Below are 21195 nucleotides of genomic sequence, written 5' to 3'. Positions count from 1 at the left end.
TTTATAAAATAATTTAGAATAGAGAATAGAAAAGTTCATTTTGGAGGGAAAACAGAGTCACGATGGATCGACACGTCACCTTCATTAGTTGGGGGAGAAAACTGGTATATTAAGTAGTTATTAATATTCATAAAATTTGATCATTTTATGATTAGATTCAAATATTCTTATCATCATTACTACAACCGGTGCAATTATCATATCATTATCATATATTATTATTGTTATTGTTATTATTATTATTATTATTATTATTATTATTATTATTATTATTATTATTATTAAAATGATTAAAAGTACTTTTAATTGGTAATTGAAAAGTAGTTTAATAATGTATTAAATATTAATTTGATATAATTATAATGAAGATATGTTCCTAAATTAGTATAATTATGTATTATTCATTAAATATTAATTATAATATAATTATAATAAAGATATTTTTTATAAAATAATTTAGAATAGAAAATAGGAAAGTTCATTTTGGAGGAAAAACGGAGTCACGATGGATTGACACGTCACCTTCATTAATTGGGGAGAAAACTCAGTTTTAGTATATTAAGTAGATTGTTAGTACATATTTTTAGTAACTTTAGTTTTATTTTAAATATTTTTTTAAATAAATTTATTTATTTAATAGTTGTTTGTATATATTTTTTAATGAAATTAGTTTTGGGTTAAAAATTTATTAAAATATATTAGCTTTGATTATTATAAATGATTAGGGTTTATTTTTAGAAATTTGTTATTTTATATAATTTTATTCAATTTTTTTTTTAAATTTAGGTTTAATTTATAATTTTATTTATTTTAGTTTCGTTTGAAATATTTAATAATAAAACTGAATTATTATTAATTGTTAATGCATATTTTTAGGGTTTTTTTCTTGTATTTTAATTATTTATTAAAAAAATTATATATAAATTGTTAGTATATGTTTACCGATTTAGGATTGTTTGTAATATTTATTGAAAAAAAGAAAAACATATTTAGAATTATTATTATTAATATTTAGGATATTTTTTAGTAAATTATCTTTTAGTTTAAATACTTAATTAAAAAAAGTAACATTATTATTAATTATTAGCATATGTTGTTAACTAAGTGTAGTTTATTTTTACTTTAAGTATTTGTTAGAAAATAGTATTATCATTAATTGTTAGTATATATTTTTCTATTGAATTAGATTTTGTGTTAAAAATTTATTAAAATGTATTAACCTTGATTATTATTAATGATTAGGGTTTAGTTTTAGAATATTTTATTTTTACATATTTTTATTCAATTTTTTTTAAAATTAGATTTAATTCATATTTTTATTTATTTTAGTTTTGTTTGAAATATTTAATAATAAAACTAAATTATTATTAATTATTAATACATATTTTTAGGAATTTTTCTTGTACTTTAATTATTTATTGAAAAAACAAAATTAATATTTGTTCTGGCCCAGCCAAATTGGTCTGACGCCCTGGCCCGGTCAGCCGACCCGACGGGTATCCGATACCCGAACCGGGAGGAGACCTGAGAGACACCTTCATCCCTCCAGCAAGGTACCTGACAGCTGGGAAGGAAATTTTTCTGGAAGGCGGGTCTGTTCCTGTGGGACCCGCCCTAGGTGTAGACGATATAAGGGGAGGGCCCTACCCCTCTCCTGAGGTATGTCACTATACCCTCACCTTTTCTGCCACCTTGTACAGATTCTGACTTGAGCGTCGAAGTCCCTTTTGTAGGTGGCTCCCTCCTCAACACTCCAACAACCCGTGAGGTCATGAAACCCCATTCCTCACTCACCAACACCAGCCTGGGAGATCCACTCACACGCCAGCAACCCAGATCTAGGTCCCCTCCAACCACCACACACTCATAATACCTCCGACCTGTTCAGGAACCGACGTCCCGAACATTGGCATCGTCTATGGGGACTCTGGCCAGAGTGGATTTTCTGTTGGGCCCAGTGGAAGGAGAAGAGGGAATCTAACCGCGTGTAGGGGAGATCACTCACCGAACTAGTCGGGTGGCCTCTTTGGCTACTTCCCACGAACGCACGAGATCCCCCCCGGGCGGGATGAGCTTTCCTACCGTTCCCAAGAAAGGCGTCCTTTCGGAGGAATGGGGAGCGACAGCGCGAGAATAATGCAGGAGCTGCGGCACAGGGTGCAGAACCTTGAAAGGGAGCTGGCGACCAGGGAGCGCTACCAGCCCGGCCCGAGTCAATCTCGTTCCCGATCTCCTGAGAGATGAGGGGAAACTCGAGGAAGAAGTCTCCGGAGAAACCGCTCCAGGCGCACACCGACCTCCCGATCCCCCCCGACACGCGTGGAGTCGGAGGGCCAAGGGGAAAGCAGGGAAGTACTGCGGAGACGGTAAGACCCCACAATCTACACTCGACCCCCAGTGAGACACGCTGAGAAGATAGCAGGGAGAGACCAAGAAGGCGACGACACCCCGTAATCATGGAAGCAACCCCCTTTCAACACTCCATTCTCGAGGTCCGGCTGCCGAAACATTTCTACAAGCCAACGGACATGAGATACGACGGAACCCAGGACCCCCAGAAACACTTAACGGCCTTCGAGGCTAGGATGAACCTGGAAGGTGTGGGCAATGAAGTGAGATGTCGTGCTTCCCCGTGACCCTGGCAAGACCAGCAATCCGCTGGTTCAACGCTCTCCCTCAAGGCTCTGTGATGAATTTTGTGGACATAACCTGCGCTTTTCTAGCACAGTTCACCATGCGCATTGCCAAAGCCAAGCACCCGATCAACCTGTTAGGGGTGACACAAAGAAGCGGGGAACTGACTAGAAAGTATTTGGACAGCTTCAATGACGAATGCCTGGAGATTGACGGCCTAACCGACTCGGTGGCCAGCCTGTGTCTGACAAACGGGTTGTTGAATGAAGACTTCAGGAAACACCTCACTACCAAACCTGCGTGGACCATTTAGGAAATTCATAATGTAGTGAGAGATTACATTAACGATGAGGAGGTTAGCCAGGTGGTGGCGGCCAATAAACGGCAGCCCGCCCATCTTTCAGCTCGCCAGCCCGGGAACAGGGAAAGGTCCAGGAAGCACTCCAAGGACGGAGGGCCGACTAAACCCTTCAAATCGTTCCCCCGAGTAGGAAAGTTCACGAACTACACCCCTCTGACGGACCCGATTGTTGAGGTGTACTAATAGATAGACGACAAAGGCATCTTTTCGAAACCTCGCCAGCTCAAGGATAGAACCGGCATAAACAAAAATCTCTACTGTAACTACCACAAAGGTTTTGGCCGTAAAACCCAAGATTGCTTCGACTTGAAGGACGCTTTGGAACAGGAAATCCGTGCAGGCAAATTGGCGGAGTTTTCACAGTTCATAAGAGAACCCAGGAGGCGAGAGCGCGACTGGTCTGAAGATCATAGAAGCCGTGTCGTGAAGCCAAGGCAAGAGCCCGAAAAAGACAACGACCACAGCCTCACTATCGTGAATGTCGTTGTCGGAAGAGACGTAGCACCGAGATCGAAGTGGCAGCAAAGAAAGACGCTAAGGTTCTGGCCGTGTCATCAACCAACCACGGACCCTCCCCTAGGAGAACCCCAACAATATCATTCGGACCAGAGGAGAAATGGTTTCACGACATACCGAAGAACCCTCCCATGGTAATCACAGCAAGAGTGGGAACAGGTTTGGTCAAGCGAATTCTCGTTGACACTGGCGCCGATAGAGCTGGCAATGGGTAGGGTAGGGTAGGGTTTGGACTCTACCCTAACCCTACCCGCGGGTTTAAAACTTTTTTAAAATTCTACCTGCAGGTTGAGAATCTCTCAACCCTAACCCTACCCACATCCTAAAGTTCTAAACCCTACCCTACCCGCCCTACCCACAGAAAAATAAAAAATTTTCATGCAAATTCGTACCCTAAACCCGTACCCGCAGGCAAATTCGTACCCTACCCTACCCTACTCGCAGCAGGTAGGGTAGACAACCCTACCCGAACGGGTTGGTCCAGGTTGAGTACTCGCGGGTAGGGTATATATTTCCAGCCCTAGGCGCCGACTCCAACATTATGTTCCAAAACATGTTTGATGCTCTAGGTCTCCGAGAAACCGACCTAAAAACCCATCAGCATGGGGTGGTCGGCCTGGGAGATAATTTTATAAAACCAGACAGGATAGTCTCCCTCCCGGTCTCCATAGGTGGAGGTCAAGGAAAGAGGTCGCTAATGACAGAGTTTGTCATGCTGAAGGACTCCACGGCATACAACCTTATCTTGGGGAGAAAAACAATCAACGAGTTCTGTGCGGTAATATGTACCAAGCTGCTGATCATGAAGTTTATAGCCAATGATGGATTGGTGGGATCCATCAGGGAAGACCTGGAAACGGCGGTCGCATGCGACAATGCCAGCCTCTCACTAAGGAAGAAGTCGAAGGAGGCGTCTGGGGTCTTCCTGGCCGATCTGGACGCTAGGATTGATGACAAATCGAGACCAGAGCCTGAAGGAGACCTGGAAAAGTTTAGGGTTGGGGACTCAGAGGACAAGTTCACTTTCGTGAATAGAAACCTCCCCCATAACTTGAAAGAGCCTTTGATAGAGATGATTCGAGCGAACGGTGACTTATTCGCCTGGACACCAGCCGACATGCCGGGGATCGACCCCCAGTTCATGTCACATCACTTGGCCGTAAAAGCAGATGCCAAGCCCGTAGCCCAAAGACGAAGAAATATGTCCCTGGAAAGAGCCAACGAGGTGGCTAAGCAGACGGCCAATTTGTTGGAAGCTAAGTTCATCCGGGAACTAGTCAAAAAGGCCAACGGAAAATGAAGAATGTGTGTAGACTACTCGGACCTCAACAAGGCATGCCCCAATGACTCCTTTCCCCTCCCCAACATTGATGCTTTAGTGGACGCGGCTGCGGGATATCGTTTTCTGAGTTTCATGGGCGCGTACTCTGGTTACAACCAGACACCGATGCACCAGCCTGACGAAGAAAAAACGGCGTTTATAACGGCAGGTGGCACTTACTGCTACAGGGTAATGCCGTTCGGATTAAAGAATGCGGGAGAAACTTATCAAAGGCTGATGAGCAAAGTCTTTAGTGACCTCATCGAGAAGTCAGTAGAGACGTACGTGGATGACATCCTGGTAAAGACCATCCAATCAGAAGACCTAGTCGGTGACCTAAAGACTGTATTCCCGTCCCTCCGAGGACACAATATGAGGCTTAACCCCCTCAAGTGCGCCTTCGCCATGGAAGCCAGAAAGTTCATGGGTTTCATGATAACCCAGAGGGGAGTTGAAGCCAACCCCAAGAAGTACGAGGCAATTTTGCGAATGAAAAGCCCAGGATTCATCAAGGACGTGCAGAGGTTGGCCGGAAGGCTCACGGCCCTATCCCGTTTTCTCGGCGCGTCGGCGGCCAAAGTCCTCCCATTTTTCAGTTTGATGAAAAAAGGAATAACTTTCAAGTGGACCCCAATGTGCGAGGAGGCATTCAACCACTTCAAGAGCATACTCTCGACACCCCCAGTCCTCGGCAAGCCCAAGGACGGTGAGATGTTGTTCCTATACTTAGCAGTAACAGACGAAGCCTTGGCGGCTGCCTTGGTGCGAGAGAAAGGGAGAATACAACAGTCGGTCTACTCTGTTAGCAAGGCGCTGCAAGGGGCAGAGTTAAGATATAGCAAATTGGAAAAGCTAGGGTATGTGCTCTTGACCTCGTCTCGAAGTTTGTGACAATACTTCCAAGGTCATCGGGTGATCGTCAGAACAAATGAAGCGATCCGCTAGGTCTTGCAAAAACCCGACCTGGCGAGTTGGATGATGTCTTGGGCAGTCGAGCTATCCCAGTTTGACCTGTAGTATGAACCCAGACATGCAATTAAGGCACATGCTATGGCCGACTTTCTGGTGGAAGTAACGGGTGACTCTCATGAAACCCCGGGCATACGGTGGAAACTCCATGTTGACGGAGCTTCCAACCAAATGTCGAGGGGAGCATGGATAATCCTCGAGAGCCCGACAGGAGTAGTATACGAGCAGTCCATCAAGTTTGAGTTCTCGGTCTCCAACAACCAGGTGAAGTATGAGGCCCTTATTGGCGGCCTGCTGTTGTCAAAAGAAGTCGGGGTGACAAGAGTGGAGGTGAACAGCGATTCTCAAGTCGTCACCTCCCAAATCAATGGAACTTATCAAGCCAAAGACCCTCTGCTACAAAAATACTTGGAAAAGGTTAGGGGTCTAAGCAAGGATTTTGAGGAGGTCGTGGTGCAGCATGTCCCAAGGGAAAGAAACACATGAGCCAACCTCCTATCCAAACTGGCTAGCACAAAGCTAGAAACAGGAAATCGTTCTTTGATCCAAGGATTGGTAAAAGAGCCGACAGTCGCCCTGTGCGTGACCCGAACAGACGTCACTCCCTCACGGATCGACCCAATTACTGACTTTTTGGAAAACGACAATCTCCCCAACGACCATAAGGCAACGAATGCGTTAAGAAGGGAGGCGGCCATGTATGTAATAATACAAGGCCAACTATTTAAGAGAGGACTAAACTAACCCCGGTTGAAATGCCTACGACCCAACCAGACGGACTACGTGCTAAGGGAAGTCCGTGAGGGATGTTGCGGCCACCATATCGGGGGAAAGGATTTAGCCCATAAGCTCGTGAAGGCCGGTTACTTTTGGCCCTCGATGATGATGGATTCCCAAGAATTCGTCAAGAGATGCAAGAAGTGCCAAGAGAACGCTAACTTTCATAAGACCCCGGTAGCCGAGCTAAGCTTGCTAATGGCCTCCCGACCTTTCAGCCAGTGGGGGATTTACCTCTTGGGACCCTTCCCGATAGGCCCTGGACAGGTTAAATACCTGATTGTGGTTGTTGATTACTACACAAAGTGGGTCGAAACGGAGCCGCTGGCCAGCATTTCATCAGCAAACTATCGTAAGTTCATGTGAAGACAAGTAATTTCCAGATTTGGGATCCCAGAGTCCGTGATATCGGACAATGGAATGCAGTTCGTGGACAAGAAGTTTAGGGAGTTTCTCATAGGCCTAGGGATAAAACAGATGTTCTCGTCAGTGGAGCACCCACAGACCAATGGCCAAGTTGAAGCTGCAAACAAAGTCATCCTCCAAGGCCTCAAGAAGGGACTCGACCAGAAGAAGGGAGTGTGGGTAGATGAACTCACGTCAGTCCTCTGGTCATATAGAACAACACCTCAATCCTCCACCGGGAAAACTCCTTTCTGACTTACCTACGGGATTGATGTAGTGATCCCTGTAGAAGTCGGGGAGCCAAGTCCACGACTACTCTTAGGTGGAGTTGAGGAGGCTGTAGAAAAGGACCTGGTCAACGAAAGTAGGAAAATGGCGCACTTGTCGGAGACTGCGTTGAAGCAAAGAATAGCACTTCATTACAATGCTAGAGTGCTAAGGAGGAGTTTTGAGCCAAATGACCTGGTCCTATGACGCAACGATGTAGGCCTCCCAACCCCCAGGGAAGGGAAGCTTGTGACTAATTGGGAAGGACCATATAGAGTGAAGGAGGTGGTCGGCAACGGGGCTTACAAACTGGAACGTCTAGATGGGAAAGAGGTACCCCGAACATGGAACGTGGCAAATTTGACAAGGTTCTACTCTTAGAATCTAGAACGACCACCCGTTTCACCGACTCAGTAACACCCGTTTTACTTTGTGTTGAATTATTGTTAATTTTTAATTTGTCATTGCTTAACATGTTTCTCTTTTGTTTTATTCTATTTTTATCTTTATTCGGCTTGTCATCTAACCAGTTTAGCGCGGTTACCGCTTCACGGGACTGATCACCCTGGGAGCCAACGACACCGTGAACACTACATTAAGCGGCTACAAAAGTAAAAGCCACAATTTAAACTTTTAATATGAAAGCCACGAACCGGCTTCGCTAATTACCAACGTCAAAACGAAACGGTAAACAACTCGCTATTACCAATGGCAAAACAAAATGGTATACAAGCTCGTCGATTACCAATGTCAAACAAAACAGTAAACAAGTTTACAACAAACTACTAAACATTTCAAACAAGATATTGTAACACCCTCACTGTCAGAACGTCACGCTTCCAGCTGCGCCACTCTGATAGCTTGGATATTACGATAACTCTAAATATATTTAATACTAAAATATGAGCCTATTTAAAGTTAAAACCGCATAACCTTTCTAAAACACTTTTTCGTTGAAAACATAAACATATATGTGCATACAAACTAGATACAATACCTCACTATATATATATATATATACATAACAATAAACTTACAAGCATACATATCATCAATTCCTATCCTCTTACAAAATTGATAAAGATAAAGGCGAGGGAAAAATAATAACCAATATAATACAAAAACACCGAATAATAGAAAAATTAATAAACTCCTCTGAAACTTCGTCGTCCATATCCTGAAAAGGAAAAACCTGTAGGGGAGTAAAAACATCATCCTCGAAAGGGTTCTCACCATAGGGTTACAAAATTGCTATAACAGGATACGTAAAATAAAACTATTTTTAAAGTACAGTAATCAATGCTCGTCTTACGTGCCTTTTTGAAATCCAAAGGATTAACATCCAAAAAAACCCATTTCAAAAGAGGAAATCAGCTAATTATCCAAAGCTTGGAAAACTTTCTCCTTGGTTATTAAAAACCTTAAAATCTTTCCTAGACAGTATGAATGACCAACCTGTCCCAAGCATAGGTTCATTAAATCTATGCTGAACCAATTTAATTTTTCATACTTTACTAAGACATAAACATGAGAGCAGTTACCTACGCGGTATAAATGATCATCCTGTTCTAAGCATAGGTTCATTAAGTCTATGCTGAATCAGTCAAATACTTTATACAGAACTAGAACTCAACATACCAACCACGGCCTCAGGCCCATCCAATCCAACACGGCCCCCGTCCCAAACAACTCAATCATCAACCAATTCATCACAAATCAACTAATCAAACACAATCACAATTAATGTAGTTCAAGCACAAGCAATAGCAATTACAACAAATATAGCAGTTAGCAGTTAATATAAGTATTCACATAGGCAAACCAATTACAATATGCATACCCAAACAATGTCACATAAATGTAAATGATGAATGTCTGTCCTACTAGCTGACGTGGCTGTGATATCACATTATCGGTTCAATTGCCAACCCGATACATCCCCATGGGAATGTTGCCTTTCGGTCACGTATAAATGAGAACCCTCTGGGATAACGTGCCCGCCACACGGTACAGAATGTCAGTGCCTACACACTCCTGTGATCTGAAAGGATGTGAGCGGGATATTCTACCTCCGACCTCACATTTTTCTGCATAAGCGGGACGTACCCGGCCCTTATGCCTACCAAACAATATCTCATCAATATCAAATCGCTCAACACAAGCGGGACGAACCCGGCCCTTATGTCTACAACTCAGTGCAAGCGGGACGAACCCAGTCCTTACACCTACCAAACCATTTCTCGTCAATCGCGATAATATCCACAATCAATCGGGCTTAATATCTTATTTAAAAAATCATTCTTGGCCCATTTACTTTTAAATAACAAACGTATTCAGTTCACATCTTACCAAGAATCACTTTTCAAAATGGAACCACTTTCCACATCTTTCCAAAACTCCCAAACAATTTCAAAACCATGCTCAATTCAAAATCTCTGTTAAAAGACCCAAAATCATTCATTTTAAATAAGGAATTGGTGATAAAATTCCTCAACAGAATCTTAAGAATTTAGGGAAGAATAACCTAACTCATTCCTTAAGTTCATCAAAAATCTCTAAAACTTTAGCTTCTTGATTTGAATAAATAAGGTAGAAGTTAAACCCAAAACCAAGTCATTTAAATCCAAAAACCAATTTCAGTTTCATTCCAAAATCTGAAGTGTTTCCAAAGGGTTCAAAATTTTATTTAGTTTTTCTAAATCAAGATTTCAAGGAGTACTTCAGACTTTTCCTAAAATGTCGTAAAGGGAGATCAGTCAATCGAAATTTAGTTTCTTTTAAATCCACTAAAACTCCTCCAAATCTGTTTACTTAAATCAAATTCCAAAACGTAAGAATTTTCATATTTAAATTGACTTTAAACATAATTCATTTCTTAAATAAATTACATCCAAAATATACTAATTTTCTTAATAAGGTAAGTTCAAACATAATTTATTTATCAAACATTTAATTCAAAGCATAATTCATTATTTTCAAAATAACGTTTCAATCAAAATCTCGAATTTTATAGAAATTTTGGCAGCATCTCCCCTAAAACTTGGACTTTGCCACCCTTTTCGGGTCCCAACCAAACCAATCCTCAACTCTTACTTCCAAAGGGTTTAAGACCAAATCCGTTTCCAGTAAGAAAAATTCAGACTTTAATTACTAAAATCCTTTCAATTCAAAACAACCAGAAACCTCCATTTTGGACAAAACCAGACATTATTTCAATCAAACAGGCAATCATATTCATTCAATACAAATCAGACAATTCATAAGACTCACATAATCACCAGAAATGCATTTCACACATCATATCTATTTATAACAATTCCAATTTAAAATAAATTAATTTGCATAAAAAGCTCCTACCTCGATTGTCAAAACTCTAAAACTCTAAAACGTGCCACAACTCGCTTTCCCTCGACCCACAACTGCGGTAGCCGCAACCTCAGCTCCAAACCACTTTCTCAGCCACCACAACGACTCTAATCGCAACAAATAATAATCAAGACTCGACCCCACAATACCAAAACTCAGATTCATTAACCAAACACAACAAAAAACTAACGCGAAGGTTTTCGAAATATAATTACTTACTGAAATGTCAAAACGAAGCAGCTGCGACTCTGAATCGGCCCGGCAGTAGCCCGGACAATAACTCCAAGTGACAGACGTGAGCGAAACCCCAGTGACGATGACTGTAATAACCACTCGGCGTTAAAACCCTTCCCAAAAACCAAAAGAACAAAAACAAAAACTTTTAAACCCTTACCAGCAGTGGCGTTCCCAGCGGCAGAGGCTCGGCTAGAAGCTTCGGCAGTGGCTGATTTGGCAGGGGTTCGAACAAGGACGGCGCTGGTGACACGAACAGTGACTGGGTGCGGCGGCTGGACTGGTCGCGACCCTCCCTTCCTCGCGGATCTCTCTCCTCTGCTTCACCCATGAACGACGGTGATGCTGGCTCCCTTCAGCGACGGTGGCAACTCGGACAACTGCAGCAACGGCGACGAGCTTCACGACAACAGAGCAAGCATGAATGGCGACAACGCGGGCTAGAGGTCACGGCGCGTACGGCGGCGACGCAGGTTGGAGGTGACGGCGTGAAGGGCGGCGACGTATTCCTCTTCTCCCCGTCGCTCTCCTCCTCCTCTGCGGCTGCGGCGGCTTTTCCCCTGCTCGCGTCTCTGCTCCTCAACGACGACCATGGCGACCCGACGGTGCAGCCCACCAGCTCCGGCGCCCCTCCACCGGTGCTCCCTCACCCTCAGATCTCCCTCTCTTCCTCCCCCTTTCCTTCTTTCCCTCATCCTTTTTTTCTTCTTTCTTTCTTTTGTCTGAAGTTGATGCATGTTAGGGTTTGGGGAAAGGGTTGCTGCGCTGAGAGAAGAGTGAGGGTGGGTTAGGGTAGTAAATTAGGGTTTGTGTATAAAATTGGGGCTTTTTGGGTTTAATTTGAGTATAGAGTAGTGATTTGAAAAACTAATTTAAATCTCTAAAATTACTTTGAAATATTATTTTTGGTATATAAGAAAAATACTAATTGATTCTCAATCAATTTCTCTAATTGAAAATAAATAGTAATATAATTAATTTTATTTATCCTTAAAACTTAAAGTATTGAATTAAATGTAAAGTATTTAAATTAAGTCATATATAAAATTCTTCTTATTTGACGACTACTGACTTTATAATTTAAATATAGGGAATAACTCAGTAATTATAAAATTAGATAAAATCCTAATTTAATTAGCCAAATCTCATTACCTTTGAATTTCTAAGACTTAAAATTGAAATTAGGAGAATAATGCATAATTATAGAATTTGGATAAAAATCTTAATCTGTTTCAAATCTAATTAATCAAAACTACCTTTAATTACCTTCAATAAAATAATTTATAAAATTAAAACTGTAAATAAATATATGTGACTTGAAATTAGTTCGTAATAACTTTTCAAAAGTACTTGGTCTTACAGATATTACAAAGTCAATATATATCACTTCTCCGGGATGTCAACAATCTGACCATCCCGAATAGTTTTGAAAGCTCCAATTGCAGAAGTGTCGAAATCGGGAGAAAGCAGCTTGACCTGGGCCTTGATCACTTCCTCGGTCCCGGAGATCACCTCACGAGCATTCCTCACCGTCTCCTTGTTCTTCTTCTTCAGACCGGCAACCTCCCCCTTCAACCCGGCAACCTCATCCTTGGCATCTTTTGCCGACTTCACGGCCTCCTCAAGCCTGGCCTCCAAGACAGTAATCTTAGTTTGGGCCGCAACAGTTTCACCACGGGCCACCGCCACGTCGAAAGTTTTTAACTTCCCCGCCGAGTCGGCTAATTTCTCCTTCAAGACCCCGACCTCAGATATCAAGCTCTCGACCTCTCGCAAGGATTGACAATACTTCCCATCCAGCGCCCTAGCTTGAGTTAGGATGGGCTCTGCTTTCCCGGCAATGGTTGTAGCTCTCAGCATACACCGGTAGATCCACCTAGATTGGGCACCAAGATCCCCATCATGAAAGAACTCATCAGTGCCGTACATGAGCTGCGAGTCGATAAAACCCCCAGCATCAAAATTTTTCTCCACAACAGTAAGTGACCCCTCAGGGCTGGAGGTCAACTTCCGCTTATGAGGATTCTCGACTATTGCCACATCAGAACCTCCCCCGGACGGCTCTACCTCAGGAGGAACTACGCCGCTACTACTCGGGCCGGTATTTGCGCTGGGGCCGGTGGGTCCTAGAGGGGGAGGACGGGTGCTCGGCAGTATGGATTACAGAGCTGTCTTCACTATGCCTAGGAAGAAACTGGGCCATCAAATCTTCAAGTCCGGTGTGCTCGGCGGCCATGTCCACTACAGTGAACACAACAACTCGTTAGCTTGTTAAAAAAAAGAAGGAAAGGGTAACACTAGAACCAGCCGACCACTCACCTACATAACTCCTACCTATCTCCCGATCACCCATTAAAATATGTGGGTTGATGTTATTTTTATTAAATATGGCCAACAATAGGTCAGCTATGTTTTTATCCCACTGGGTCAGGCCTTTGTATGTTACTTTAGTGAAAGCATTGGCCCCGGCCCCAAAGCTCTAGTAGGTCGGAATCCGTCGCTCCCTCCAAGGTTAACCAGAAAGGGTGTTGGCCATTGGAAGGCCAGACATTAAAGAATTTATCCTTGAAGCCGTGGAACGAATCTTCGAACACCCCAAAGATTCGTCTGCCCTGAGCAGCCCGAAAGGACATAAACCCTTTCTTATGCCTTCCCTCCTTGGAAGGGTTTGTCAAAACAAAGAGCCATAAGAACACTTCTACGGAGGCCGGCAACTCCAGGTACTCGCAAACCATCTCAAAGCACCGGATGGCGGCTCAACTGTTCCGGGTGCAGTTGTGACGGAGCCATGTCGCACCGATTTAAAAGGGCCATTTGGATGGGGGAGAAGGGGATACGAACCCCCAGGACAGTTAACATTGTCTTGTACATCTAAATCCAGTCGGCAACTTGGGGGGTGTTCAGGTTAAGCTGACATATACGTTCGTAGTCCGCGGGAACGAACACTTCGTAGCATTCCTCCTTGGGACTTCCCCCGCATAATTGATCGGCATGGCGGAACTCTGTGAGCTCCTTTAGGGTTATTTGTGAAGGTGTATCCTTCACATCTGAGGTGACCCGGGCGTATCGGTCAACACAGGGCCTCGGGAGGGGAAGTTGCGCCATACCTACAGTGGGGGCACCACTCAAAGTCAGACTACAAGGTCAAAAAGCTGGGAGAACTGGAACTAAGACCATATACCACAAGGAACTAACGCTACATAGCACAGTTAGCCTATCTACAATTAAACAAAGGCTAAGTACCAGAAAACTAAATGGCAACCCCCTTAAAGCCTAACTAATAGTAGCATGATTCCAACAACACACACGCATAGCCTAGAAACCACAGGAACACAAAGGGACGGCAACAATAGAAGTAACAATAGCAATCATTCATTAAGAAAAAGATGCTTACTAGGAAGATTGCTGTCAAGAAAATTTGGAAATATCTTAGGAAATGCAGTTGTAGTTGAAGTTGAACTAGAAGCAGATCAAAGCAGTGAAATCCAGAAAGTAAGAGAGGAAAAATGAGAAGCAATAATGCAGAGGGATGCAGAAGTGAGAAGATGGAACGTGAAAGTAGGGGAAAGAAAGTAAGCACTGAAGAATAACTGCCACTGCAGGAAAGCACAAAAGTCAGGGGTAGAACTGACTTTTCTCTAAGCTTTCAAATAAGCCATAATGGCATTAAATGACAGGCATGGAGAACGAGGCAATAAATGGCATTCTCTCGAAATGAAAAAACCCACTCGCGCATAGGAGACACGCCCTTGTCACGAACGGCCGACCTCGCGGGGATCCAACCAGAGAGAAGGTAGAATGGAACGCGCCAACAATGGCACTCACAACCACAGTTGGCGCATTGGGGGCACTGTTCTGGCCCAGCCCAACTGGTCTGACACCCCGGCCCAGCCAGCCGACCCGACGGGTATCCGATACCCAAACCGGGAGGAGACCCGAGACACCTTCACCCCTTTAGCAAGGTACCTGACAGCTGGAAAGGGAAGTTTCCTGGAAGGCGGGTCTACTCTTGTAGGACCCTCCCTAGGTGTAGACTATATAAGGGGATGGCCTTACCCCTCCCCCGAGGTACGTCACTATACCCTCACCTTTTCTGCCACCTTGTACGGATTCTGACTTGAGCGTCGGAGTCCCTTTTGCAGGTGGCTCCCCCTTCGACACTCCAACAACCCGTGAGGTCATGAAGCTCCATTCCTCACTCACCAACACCAGCCCGGGAGATCCACTCACATGCCAGCAACCCAGATCCAAGTCCCCTCCAACCACCACACACTCATAATACCTCCTGGGGTGAACGACCATAGAGGAAGCGGAATCAAGCTGACATAATTCTACATCCTAAAGCAGCGCTAACATTTGACTGACCGACAAAGTAAGAAAATTTATGTGAAATGTCACATCATGTTGCTATTTGGTAAATTATTCAATGACAAATCTGGAATTACTGTACACTAGAAGTATTTCCCATTGCTTTGTAAGTTTTCCCATATTAATAAGTTTAGTTAGGGTTCTGCTTGACTTGCACATATGTATCAGATGCCATCAATAGGGTCTCTGCCGATGGATATTAGCTTTCAATGACGGTGTAGATCTATGGAGTGCAATTGTGCCTCTAATATGCTTTGAGTGTTGTGGAATGGCATCCGACTGATAATGTTAAAAGATAGTTTGGCTTTTATAAGGACTCCCTAGTAGAAGCTATGAAACTTAGAGCGTCGCATAACATAGTGCTGGCGAGTACAAAAAAAACAAGAATTGGGGAGTAGAACATGGCAAATGGATCTCACAATGGAATAACAGTTCTGCGTTCTTCTTGACAGGTTAACATGTCAACAACTATCAATCATCCGACCAGTACATAGACTGGTACATTAGTAGATTCGGTGATCCCTTGCGGCTCTCCAAGCATGCCGAGTTAGAGCAAGTACCTCAACAAGAATAACCACCTCAACAACAACAACAACCATATTTACAGCCATATGCATACCCACCATATCCATGCCTACCATACACATATCCATCATCACAACAACAATTATACATACCGCTATATTTTTTACCCACCACAATATCCATACCTACCATACTCAGATGATTATGTACTACCTTTCATCCAACCTGTTATATCATCATACTCACAAACATAACCACCATACACACAGGAATATGCATAACCTTCTATCTAACCTTCCATAGAACCATATAGTCAGTCCTCTACCATGTGCGAGGAATACATACCAACATAGACGTCGTGATATTTGTTGTCACAATTACTAGGCATATTATTGATTGGATTGAGGGTCCTAAGTCATCTCAGTAGGTGAATGATTTATTATCTACCCAAGACCCTCTACAGGTGTCAATGTCTCAAATTGTTCTTGAACAATTATATTTGGATACGAGACATCCACCATGGTCCTTTAATTCATGGGGGAGGTTCCTGTTTATGAAGGTAAACTTTGCCTCCGAGTCACCGATCCTGACTTTCTCGAGGTCTCCCTCGGGCTTGGGCCTAGGCTTGTTATCGACTCTTGCATCTAGGTCGGCCAAGAAGACCCCGCTTGCTTCCTTGGATTTCTTCCTTAGGGAGAGGCTGGCATTGTCGCATGCGACCGTTTTTCTAAATCTCCCTTGATAGATCCAATCGATCCATTATCGGAAATGAACTTCATTATCAGCAGCTTAGTGTAGATTATTGCTCCGAGCTCATTGATGGTTTCTCTGCCCATGATGATGTTGTAGGCCGTGGAATCCCTCAAAATTCTTTAGTGGTACTTTCCTAGGGGAAGGTGATGAGCGGATAATTTATATGCTTTTTGGCATTGTTTTTAGGTAGTTTTTAGTATGTTTTAGTTAGTTTTTAGTATATTTTTATTAGTTTTTAAGCAAAAATCACATTTCTGGACTTTACTATGAGTTTGTGTATTTTTCTGTGATTTCAGATATTTTCTGGCTAAAATTGAGGGACTTGAGCAAAAATCTTATTCAGAGGCTGAAAATGACTGCAGATGCTGTTAGATTCTGACCTCCCTGCACTCGAAATAGAATTTTTAGAGCTACAGAGATCCAAATGGCGCGCTCCCAATTGCGTTGGAAAGTAAACATCCAGGGCTTTCCAGCAATATATAATAGTCCATACTTTGCCCAAGTTTAGATGATGCAAACTGGCGTTCAACGCCAGCTTTCTGCCCTACTCTGGCGTTAAATGCCAGAAACAAGTTGCAAACTAGAGTCAAACACCAAAAACAAGTTACAAACTGGTGTTTAACTCCAAGGAAGGCCTCTACACGTGAAAGCTTCAACGCTCAGTCCAAGCACACACCAAGTGGGCCCCGGAAGTGAATTTCTGCATCATTTACTTACTTCTGTAAACCCTAGTAACTAGTTTAGCATAAATAGAACTTTTTACTATTGTATTTACATCTTTGGACGTTTAGTCCTTAGACCAAGGTCTTGGTCATTCTGGTTCCCCCTCTGGGGCCGAAGCCAATGAACACCATTATCACTTATGTATTTTCAACGGTGGAGTTTCTACACACCATAGATTAAAGGTGTGGAGCTCTGCTGTTCCTCGAGTATTAATGCAATTACTACTGTTTTCCATTCAATTCATGTTTATTCTTATTCTAAGATATTCATTCGCACACAAGAATATGATGAATGTGATGATTATGTGACACTCATCACCATTCTCACTTATGAACAAGTGATTGACAACCACTTCCGTTCTACATGAAAACAAGCTTGAATGCGTATCTCTTGGATCTCTCTTCAACGATTCACATCGTCTCTCCTGACAACAGAGCATCTGAATCTGAGATCAAAATCTTCGTGGTATAGGCTAGAATCAATTGGCAGCATTCTTGAGATCCGGAAAGTCTAAACCTTGTCTGTGGTATTCCGAGTAGGATCTGGGATGGGATGACTGTGACAAGCTTCAAATTCGCGACTGTAGGGCATAGTGACAGACACAAAAGGATAGTAAATCCTATTCTGACACGATCGAGAACCAACAGCTGATTAGCTATACGATATCTGTGCATGGTATATTTCATCCGAGACGAGCAATCCGACAATTGATTAGCCATACAGAAATCGTAGAGGACCATTTTCACTGAGAGGACGGGAAGTAGCCATTGACAACAGTGACACCCAACATATAGCTTGCCATGGAAAGGAGTATGAAGGATAGGAAAGAGGCAGTAGGAAAGCAGAGATTCAACAGGAATGAGGCATCTCCATACACTTATCTGAAATTCCCACCAATGAATTATATAAGTATCTCTATCTTTATTTTATATTTTATTTATCTTTTAATTATTAAAACTCCATAACCATTTGAATATGCCTGACTAAGATTTACAAGATGACCATAGCTTGCTTCATACCAACAATCTCCGTGGGATCGACACTTACTCACGTAAGGTTTATTACTTGGACGACCCAGTGCACTTGCTGGTTAGTTGTGCGAAATTGTGAAAAAGAGTTGAGATTACAATTGTGCGTACCAAGTTGTTGGCGCCATTGAGATCACAATTTCGTGCACCAAGTTTTTGGCACCGTTGCCGGGGATTGTTCGAGTTTGGACAACTGACGGTTCATCTTGTTGCTTAGATTGGGTAATTTTATTTTATTTTATTTTTCTTTATTTTCGAAAAAAAATATCAAAAAAAATTTTTAAAAAAAATTTTATTTTGTTCTTTAGAATTTTTAAGAATGAATTCTAAAGTTCCATCATGATATGTTGAAGTCTGGCTGGCTGTTAAGCCATGTCTAATTTCTTTTGGACTGAGGCTTCCACCTATTATGAAATGCTTGTATGTACTACTATGGCTTGGCTGGCCATTGGCCATGTCTAGTGTTTTGGACCGAAGCTTTCACTCAAAGCTTGGCTGGCTAGTAAGCCATCTTTAATTCCTGGACTGGAGCTTTAGACTGACATTTTATGAGCCCTGGAATTCTTATTAAAAATTTTGAAGTTCTTTATTTTCTTTTTCCAAAATAATTTTCGAAAAATACAAAAAAAATATTGTGTTTCTTGTTTGAGTCTAGAGTCAATTTTTAAGTTTGATGTTAATTGCATGTTTTTCTTTTTCTTACATTTTTCAAAATTTTATGCATGATGTTCTTCATTAATCTTCAAGCTGTTCTTGATGATTTTCCTTGTTCTGATCTTTGAATTCTCTTGTTTAGTATTTTATGTTGTTTTTCATATGCATTTTCAAAATCACAGTGTCTGAACATTCAAAAGTTCTAAGTTTGGTGTCTTGCATGTTTCTCTTCCCTTCAAAATTTTTCAAAAATATGTTCTTGATGTTCATCATGTTTTTTATAGTGTCTTGATGTTCATCTTGACATTCATAGTGTTCTTGCATGATAATCTTGTTTTGATCTTACATTTTCATGGTTAACTTCATTTTGTTGTTTTTGTCTTTCATCATTAAAAATTCAAAAAAAAATTCAAAAATATATTTTTTCAAGTCAATAACACAGAGAATTGAAGATTCAGAAAATTCAGCAGAGGAATCACAGAGAAAAAGCTGGGCGTTCAAAAACACCCAGTGAGGAAGGAAATCTGGCATTTAAACGCCAACCAGGGTACCTGGCTGGGCGTTAAACGCCCAAAAGGATAGAGGTTTGGGCGTTAAACGCCAGAATGGATACCATTCTGGGCGTTTAACGCCAGGATGGCACCAAGGAGGTAACTTTATTTTCAATTCAAATCTTTTTCAATTTTTCAAGTTTCAAAACTAATTTTCAAAATCTTATCTTTTTCATATCTTTTCTTATCAATCATATCTTTTTCAAAATCATATCTTTTCAATCATATATTTTTTTTAAAAAAAAAATCAAATCTTTTTCATTGTTTTCAAAAATCTTGATTCAAAATTTTTTAAGTTTGTTACTTTCTTGTTAAGGAAGGTTCAATCTTTGAAATTTTAGAATCATATCTTTAATTTTCTTGTTAGTTAAGTCATTAATTTTAAAAAATCAAATCTTCTCAATTTGTTTTCCAATCATATCTTTTTCTAAACCATATCTTTTTCTTAATCATATCTTTTCAAATTCTAATTTCAAAATTTCTTTCTAACTTCTTATCTTTTTCAAATTTATTACTTCTTATCTTTTCCAAAACCACCTAACCACCTTCTCACTTTTAATTTTCGAAAACTACTAACCCTTTTTCAAAATTCTTTTTAATTAATTCACTAATTATTTTAAATTTTAATTTTATTTCTTTTAAAAATTTTCGAAAATTTTCCTCTCTCATCTCTTTCTATTTAATCACTAACACTCCTCCTCTCTTAATAATTCGAACCTTCTCCTCTCTTTACACGTTCAAATTTTCCTCTACCTACCTTATCCTTCCATTCTTATTTTCCTCTGACACCTCAAGGAATCTCTATACTGTGACATAGAGGATTCCATACTTTCTTTGTTTTCTTCTCTCATATGAGCAGTAACAAGGACAAAAGCATTCTTGTTGAAGCTGATCCTGAACTTGAAAGAACCTTGAAGAGGAAGCTAAGAGCAGCTAAAGCACAAAACTCTGAAAAGGCCCTAACTGAAATTTTTGAACAGGAAAAGGACATGGCAGCTGAACCTAACAACAACAATGCAAGGAAGGTGCTTGGTGACTTTACTGCACCAACTCCCAATTTCCATGAGAGAAGCATCTCAATCCCTGCCATTGGAGCAAATAATTTTGAGCTAAAGTCTCAATTAGTTTCTCTGATGCAACAGAACTGTAAGTTTTATGGACTTTCATCAGAAGATCTTTTTCAGTTCTTGATTGAGTTCTTACAGATCTGTGATACTGTTAAGACCAATGGAGTTGATCCTGAGGTCTACAAGCTTATGCTTTTCCCTTTTGCTTATCCTGAGTTGACAGAGCTAGAACATGGTTGGACTCTCAACTTAGAGACAGCCTGAACTCTTGGGATAAGCTGGTCACGGCTTTCTTAGCCAAGTTCTTTCTTCCTCAAAAGCTGAGCAAGCTTAGAGTGGATGTTCAAACCTTCAAACAAAAAGATGGTGAATTCCTCTATGAAGCTTGGGAAAGATACAAGCAACTGACCAAAAAGTGTCCTTCTGACATGCTTTCAGAATGGACCATCCTGGATATATTCTATGATGGTCTGTCTGAATTGTCTAAGATATCATTGGACCATTCTGCAGGTGGATCCATTCACCTGAAGAAAACACCTGCAGAAGCTCAGGAACTCATTGAAATGGTTGCAAACAACTAGTTTATGTACACCTCTGAGAGGAATCCTGTGAATAATGGGATGCCTCAGAAGAAGGAAGTTCTTGAAATTGATGCTCTAAATGCCATATTGGCTCA

At 41.6% G+C, this 21195-nt stretch overlaps 1 protein-coding gene and 1 non-coding gene across 2 annotated transcripts; one reads left to right on the top strand and one right to left on the bottom strand.

The window, feature by feature from the left end:
• Positions 1-5882: 5882 nt before the first annotated feature.
• On the top strand, positions 5883-6287 carry LOC148554185 (uncharacterized). The gene has a single exon (XM_088495028.1). The coding sequence runs from the start codon at positions 5883-5885 to the stop codon at positions 6285-6287; it is 405 nt and encodes a 134-aa protein (XP_088351154.1).
• Positions 6288-20845: 14558 nt separating this feature from the next.
• On the bottom strand, positions 20846-20953 carry LOC148554184 (small nucleolar RNA R71). Its single transcript, XR_015893248.1, has one exon. It is a non-coding gene; the product is annotated as a small nucleolar RNA R71 (small nucleolar RNA).
• Between the last annotated feature and the right edge of the window lie 242 nt (positions 20954-21195).

The sequence above is a fragment of the Arachis ipaensis genome, chromosome B7 (genome assembly GCF_059453495.1).
Source record: "Arachis ipaensis isolate K30076 ecotype BB chromosome B7, ASM5945349v1, whole genome shotgun sequence".
NCBI classification, from domain to species: Eukaryota; Viridiplantae; Streptophyta; class Magnoliopsida; order Fabales; family Fabaceae; genus Arachis; species Arachis ipaensis.
Note: the sequence above shows the minus strand (reverse complement) of the source record. Positions and strands in the feature narration are given on the sequence as shown.